The sequence below is a fragment of the Branchiostoma belcheri genome, unplaced genomic scaffold (assembly GCF_001625305.1).
Source record: "Branchiostoma belcheri isolate BF01 breed outbred unplaced genomic scaffold, Haploidv18h27 scaffold196, whole genome shotgun sequence".
NCBI classification, from domain to species: domain Eukaryota; kingdom Metazoa; phylum Chordata; class Leptocardii; order Amphioxiformes; family Branchiostomatidae; genus Branchiostoma; species Branchiostoma belcheri.
The window spans coordinates 97,613-105,120 of record NW_017803446.1 but is presented as its reverse complement, the minus strand read 5'-3'; the positions used below and the strand labels follow the sequence as shown (position 1 = coordinate 105,120).

Here is a 7,508-nt window from a genome sequence, read left to right as displayed (position 1 = left end):
TGACGTTAATGCCCGAACGGGGTCCAAATGAACCCCATTTGGTTTCTTTCAAATTTATATTCCTTTTTGCATCCTTTCAGTGATCTTTGCACATATGTTGGTTAAACATAGTAAGAGATATATTTTGGCATGATCCGTTTGGACCCCAGACGGTCTTACATAAGACTGCCGTTGTTATTTTTATAAATTTGTGCCGATCTCCAAAAAAATTTAGGAGAACTTGTAGAAGATGTTTATCGACAAAGTCACGAGAGGAATTTTTTTTCGAATGAAATTTCAAATAGCACGTAAGAATATACGCCTGGGGTCCAAATGGACCCCGTTCGGGTGTTTGAGGGTTCAGTAATGTGACTGTAACACGGAGTCATTGTGGTGGACGCCAAAACTTCTTAGTTGAATTTCAGTATCCTCACAAGTTATATTTCCTACAGGCTACAGTGTAACCTGATTGTAGTTCTCATGTAGAAATACATCACAAAGAGCTTTTTAGTCATTATGATGTGATTAACATGGGATCATCATCAACATGTGATAGGATAAAGAAGCCTGCATAATCTAAAATGCACTTCATGTAATCAGAAATTTTTGCAGAGCCCTGCATAGTGGGCAGACTATAGAGGGCATGCTTTTTCCGTGGAGTGTAGCAAGCCATTTTAATAAGCCTTAATCGTAGCCAGCTTTAATTCAATGTTCAGCGTTGTTGCAAAATTATCCAAGAAACACAATTAGTTACTTTAACTCCTTGTAGCACGTTGTTATCCTGAATTAATCGTCAAGCGTTAATGAAAAATTGTATGGCGTAGTCAATGCCAGATTGCCCGAAAATTCTAACAGTGTCCACAGACCAGTTTTGTCAGACACCTCATGAATGCAAAAGAATTTCCCGAAGCCTTTACACAAGAACAAGTAAATTTACCATTAAGCATTACTAGGCTTCCTGAAGATCATTCATTGTCAACCCTCCTAAAATCACTGTTAAGCATTGCCAACATGCCCCCATGCAGACCCTCATAATAAGGCATAGTTTTTACTTTACTTCTGGTATAAAATTTAAAGTGTAACCTTAAACACTGGTAGCCAAGCTGCATTAGGAAAGGGACAAAGGTATAATTGCTAACTCTATATTCAAGATTCTTGAAGAACAGTGAATGCTCAAAAGATCCATACGGCTTTGTTGAGAAGAAGTTGATCATGAAATTTAGCGTTGAAGGCAAACAAAAAGACAAGATACAACTGATCACTTTTGAAACTAAATTTCCCATGGATATGCCACCTTTATACAAGGGAAAGTTCAGTTCGACTTGCAAAATGCCCATCGACATTATCATGAATCACATTCAAATATCCTATTATGGAAGAATCCAACCTTTCAATCCTAAATAGGAATACAAATTTCACCAAAAAAAACGATGTAATGTACCAATTCATGAGACAATTCATGTAATTGCCATTTAGGCTTACTAATATTTCCCGGGAAGAGTTATCACTGTTTATGAATACATCTATATTCTCTATGACCCTGATGTAAAACCAACTGAATATAGCAACAAACACGTAAACTGATGTTAATGCTAAAGAATGTTAATGAACAGCATGAAGTAAAATTGAGTGTTTTTTGTTGGAATGTAGATATATGACATGACATGTTAGCTGATTAATGTAAGCCGATTAACACCAACCTTGTGTAACATCCAGGATTACTAATAAAGCCGCAGCTTTCACTAAAAATCTACTCGTCTTCAGAAGTCTTCTTGGCTCCTGCTGACAGATAGGGAAATACTCTTAGACTAGATTATGGAATTGTGAACATTTAATATTTAGGCTGTACTAAGTATTCCATGTGATGATATAGAACAATCCTGAGGGTAAAAGGTTCTAAAAAAATTTTAACTTTAAACAGGTCTTCAACAACTTGAAAGGATCACTTCTAATATATGTACTAGTAATTACACTGACCTGACCCCCTGGTCTGCCTATTTACCGGAAACACTAGCTGGAAAACACTTATTGGAGGCTTAAATCTACCAGAATACACCCTGCATTCTGATGAAATAACACCCCAAGTTGCTGTATTTTGGCATAACTTATATGTAGGTCAGGGAACAAGGAATTACTAAATAATGAATCGGCAGAGGCAACCGGACCAGTCGCCATGTTTGTTTACATAGCGTAACACAATATTATTAAAACTGTTCAGACTATTATCAGAAATATACCAGAATACTCTACCCCAGCAAGTGACAATCTAGAGCCATAGTAATGGCTAATTATATGGAAAACTACTCTTCTTTTCTTGTAAAATTTCATTTAAATAAAAGCTAATATTGCATTGAATCATAATTGATGTTCAAACAAAAAAAAAGGCTCTCAAATGATGTTAATTGTCAAACGTAGTACTACCTAAAAGTTGGACATCTAAGTCCTTCAGTTTTAACATAAAACTGCATGGTGTCGTAGCAAGGTCTGGAAGTGGGGAAAAGGATATATTCAACGCCATCTACACATAGCCAAACATTCCTGTTCCTGAACACATTTAGCTACAAATAGCCAAACAGTCTTGTCCCTGTTCACCATATATAGCAAGATGGTACAATGTCTGTCCTTGGTGCTGAACGCCATCCAAGCACAGCAAATATTCCTTACTACAAAATAACATCAATAGCTATCATGTGAGCCGCTTTGTTACATCACAGACACATTACACAGATGTGCTGCACAAGATTGGATGAGATAGACTTGCAACTAGTTCAGACTACGACCACCGAGTTATCATGTACCAACTCAGTACTGCCTCTGTTCCTCCTCCAGTCACTTATCCCAACAACAAGACAAGCTCAAATCATATTTTCTTGCTAGGCCTAGGGAAAAATGTTGTGTTTCCTGTTTCAGTCCTGAAAAAAATTAGGGTCGGTATCCACCATGTGTGGATGGCGTTCAGCACCAAGGACAGGCATTGCACTACTAATTGTTAACTGGTTAACGCTGTTAACTGTTCACATTTTTGACATGTCCTTATATTCCCCTTCCATGAGATTGCTGGCATCAATATTCTATCGAGTTGCACGTCACAGTTTCTGTTCAAACGTCACTAACAGAAAAAAATTACAAAATGTGTGTTTTCATGGTGAAATGATCACATTATTTAACGTTACCTTCCTGACATGTCATGGGATTGTGTTACACCGCGAGTGTTACTACCGCCGGTCAGATACCCGCGCAACATCTCAACGACATTATAGGGATGTTTCAAAAATAAGCATTTACTCCAATATCAAAACTGCTAGGGTAAAAATAAAAAGACGTGCATCACCACGGGCATAATGGCAAACCACATGCCAAATAACACAGAAATGCTACGTACGGAACAATGCGTTTTGGCTGCGAACATCTATGGTGCCACTTATCGACCCCTCCGCACATCTGCATGAAGTTCCACCCCCCACCGCTATTCCAAACAACGGGTTTTTCTGGACCATTCCAATTTGCCTCATAATTGTAGGGGTGCATCTGCAATATTACATTGACCGCGAAAACAGCAACGGCAAAAATACACATTCGTGCATCAACACGGGCATGCCCGCAGACGGCGTATAAAATTGCATGCCGATTACACTAAGAGAACCCAGTGTTTTGACTGCGAACACGATAAAACAGCTCTTCACAACACTCCGTCCGGAGGTCCTGACCTCCTTCACGGAGTAATAAATCTACACAAATCTCAAAGAAAACATATTCAACGGGCATTTCTTTTGTAGCATCACACTTATGTCTGAAACCTGTAGTAAATACTTAAAAACACATGTCTAACCCTAGACTTCTCACACCAGACTAAATTACTAGTCCAAATGTCGCATTTTTCATGATGTCCTTACATATGTGCAAATATGTCCTATTAGCTAGTGACGTAGATATTGAATATGCACATGATTAAAACCCACTGTTTGCGAGTTACATGAGTATGCATTATGGATCTGGGTCAACAAACATCATAGACCAAACAAACAAACGTGCATCCTTCGTGCAACTATTTTGACACGTGAGACTGTTGACAAAGAACTTGTAATCTGAAATGACAGTCTGAACTGCACAAGACCATAAGTAAGGTACTGTAATGTTGTCTAATATTGTTGACTATATAGATTATAGACTATAATAGCTGCTACATCGTTGTGCCTGCATAATTATGTTTACCGAAGGAAAACATATTGTTTTTGCTCAGTTTCTTCTTCTCCAAACAGTGACCTCTGACCTGACCAATGACATGATTTGTCGACGTCTGTCACCATGGTGACTAGTGTTGGGTTACGTAATGTTGCAATTTTATGGTCTATTATGCTCCTGTCACCATATACTAGTAGTACATGTATGTGAATGTGTTTGAGTAAGAATTAACAGATCAGACCATATCCGAAGGTAAACATTGTGCATTTACTTTGCAAACTCTAGTTTTTGTTTGTTTTTAAATCCTGTATAAGCTGTATTCCTTATCGGAGGAAGTGTGCCCTCTAATTCTCTGATTACAACAGATACAGTGCTGTGTCTCAGGCCAGTTATATTTAAGTTATCCCTTCTTTTTCCAACTACCTTTAAACCCGTCCTGGTAGGCCCTGCTGCCTCACGAAGAATTCTATGAAGCGTCCCTCTCTTCAGTATCCTCATTATCGTGGGTAGTATCTTCCCCATCTCTCTGATTGTAACATTTGCACTGTTCTGACCTGGATGTCGGACCGGCGACAGTGTTCTCTCTAACACTACGCGACCTTTTCTTCCCACGGCCGTACCGGGCACCTGCCTTGGCTATCCCGTACGGGCTAACAGTTTCGTCAAGGTCTTCATCCTTTATCGTTGAGTAATATGGGTCAATTGAAGTGCCATCCGGGGTAGCTCTTTCGGCCTGACTTTCGGGGGCATTGTCCGGTTGGTTGTTACTTCGCAGTTCGGCCATCGCGTGTTCCTCCCTGTAGACATTCTGTTTATTCCGTAGAGCAATACAGACTGCGAAAAGGACAAGAATGGGTACTGTACAGAGGGGAACAATCACGTACCAGTTTAGATTCAGATATGTCTGAACTCTCGTAGGAAGAAATACTATGATGGGGTGTGTGTGGGCTTCAGTGTTGACGACTGTTGGATGAGTGGGCGTACTCGTGCTACTTCTCTCAGAGGTGGCCAGTTTGTGTACCACATGCGGCGCACTGAAATTGTCTAGGACAAGCATTCCAGCTCCGATAGTGCTAGTGAACGACTTTACATCGCATCGGATGGATCTCCCTTGCCACTGTCCGGCTAGGTCCCCATCTACAACTAATATAGACACCGTCCTGACAGCATAGTTTGGATCTGTCTGATTGTGTGAGCAATTTGTAGCTACATGGGACGGCGTTTCCCATGTCCACCCACAAGCACTTATGTCGTGTTGGAATGAAATGTTGAAGTGCTGAGAAGTCAGGTTGGCGTTTCTTTCATCCTCACCTAAACCCGGCAACACAATAGTAGTGTTATCTGGTAGGACCCAGAAGATACTGCTCTCTACCTCCCAAGTCGCCTGGCACCGAAACTGCAAATCGTGATCACCAATGTCCTGCGTTATCTTCACCACAGACGAGGGGCATGGCAAGTCATTTGTGGGAGTAGAGAAGATGTCTTTGCCTTCCATCTCCAGTGGGTAGCGGCAGGGTAAACTAGCAGGGATTAGAGAAAAGTAAGTTCTGCCACGGGTTGCGAACCATCGATTTGCACAGGTACAGCGAAGTTTAGTTCCTTCCCAAAACAACAACGTTTTAATTTTAAATCCTCGTAGCCAAGACTCCCACAGAACCGTCAATGGATTTCCTTTCAAGCACAGACCGGATAAGTCCTCAAGACTGCGAAAGGCTTCTGGTTCTATAACGGTGATCATATTTTCGTCTAGAAGTAACCTGGCCATGCGTCTTGTGCCGAAGAACCAGTCACTTTCCACAATCTTCAATTTGTTACCCGTCAGACAAAGTTTGCCCAAAGACCTGTTTTGAAAAGCACCTTTCTTGATGATCTCTAGCTTGTTGTAAGACAGGTCCAGCGCTAGCAACATTTCTAATTTTTCGAAATAATGTTGCTCAACCTTCTCCAGATTATTGTGTGAAAGGTCGATCGTAGTGATGTGAACCAGTCCCTGAAAAGCTCCACGATGAATTGAGGAAATCTGATTGGATGACGCGTTTAATAGTAACACATTTCTTAGACCATTGAATCCACCTCGAGCTAAATAGCTCAGTGACGTTTGGTGAACTTGTAACCGCTCTAAGGCTGCGAACCTCACGAAACCCGTTGTTTCCAGTCTCGTCAGGTTCACCCCGCGTATGTCTAGAAACCGAATGTTCTGTATGGTATAACCGGGCCCCGAAGGCAAATGAACAGATAAATTGGTGGATGTTGTTTCAGTCAGTTTGAGAGACAAGGCACCTGGCGGAATGTTACACGCAAGTGACCTGAAATTCTTGAAACCTAACATGCTGCAGACCACACACCTACTGCCCATATTGTCTGCTGTCTCCTTGAGAAAGTTAGGACAGCTCGTATCTTTGCAGGCATCTCGTCGAAAGCTTCGACATTTTGTGCCAGTATGGATTCGGGTAGAGACAACCCCTCTTGGAAATGTTAAACACACTGACAAACTCACGATAACAGCTCTGGTGATCTTTGCAAGTGAAGCCATTTTGCACGATGATCTGCAATATTCCCTATCTAACCGTTTTTTTCCAGTGTTTGAAAAAAAGTATGGTGGTTGTGTCAATGTCTGCTCACCAGTAAGTGGTAATAATGGGGCTTGTCTTGTATCAAATCTGATATTTCCCAGTATGGGAAAATAGATGCTTTGTGTTGAAAAGGACAAGAACTAAAAGGTACGCCACTTTTGAATATGTATCAGCTGTCTGCTACCAGTAGAGGGCTACAGTATTCGTCCTGCAAAAAAGGATAAAGTAAAACATTAAGCAAGATATATATACATACACACATCGAGTCAAAGTTAAAAGCTTTAATTTCCAAAACAACTATTTGAAAATATTACACATCTACCACAATGTTGCAAAAGCACAATTCAATAAAAATGGATTGCTTTCAAGATACATCTATATTTTTCTACTCTCCAAGTAGAGGTTTGGATTTTTGGGGGTCTTTTAGCGTGTTTTTAGGCTTTTTTTAATCGGGGTTTCTCTTTTGCACTGAATTTTTTTCCCACCAAACCCAAATGCATGTAAAATGGATTACATGGTATCGTACATAGTAATGGACTTAGAAAACTAATCTTAGACCCCATATTTTTGTTGCGATTGTATAGAAAAAAAATTCAGTGCAAAAGAGAAACCCCGATAAAAAAAAGCCTAAAAACACACTAAAAGACCCCCCAAAACCAAAACCTCTGCTTGGCCTTGCTTTGCCTTGAAACGAAAACATATCACCCTTGAGAAGAGCATCTCATGTCCCTGTCTTCGATGTAGTTTCCCACGCACTGAGACTAAATTGTCTGC

At 40.5% G+C, this 7,508-nt stretch overlaps 1 protein-coding gene across 1 annotated transcript; it reads right to left on the bottom strand.

Annotated features, from left to right (window-relative positions):
• Positions 1 to 4,627: 4,627 nt before the first annotated feature.
• On the bottom strand, positions 4,628 to 6,070 carry LOC109468215. The gene is made up of 2 exons (XM_019766469.1): positions 6,003 to 6,070; positions 4,628 to 5,681 (listed from the first exon to the last, which is right to left on the bottom strand). Exons 1-2 carry the CDS (start codon positions 6,068 to 6,070, stop codon positions 4,628 to 4,630), a joined length of 1,122 nt encoding a protein of 373 aa, XP_019622028.1.
• Between the last annotated feature and the right edge of the window lie 1,438 nt (positions 6,071 to 7,508).

Bases quoted from the DNA above. Each gene is read 5' to 3' on its own strand.
- LOC109468215 (XM_019766469.1), bottom strand. From the start codon at position 6,070: ATGTTGCTAGCGCTGGACCTGTCTTACAACAAGCTAGAGATCATCAAG. The intron at 5,682-6,002 runs GTCTTTGGGCAA...AATCCCTGCTAG, and splicing joins AAAGGTGCTTTTCAAAACAG to TTTACCCTGCCGCTACCCAC.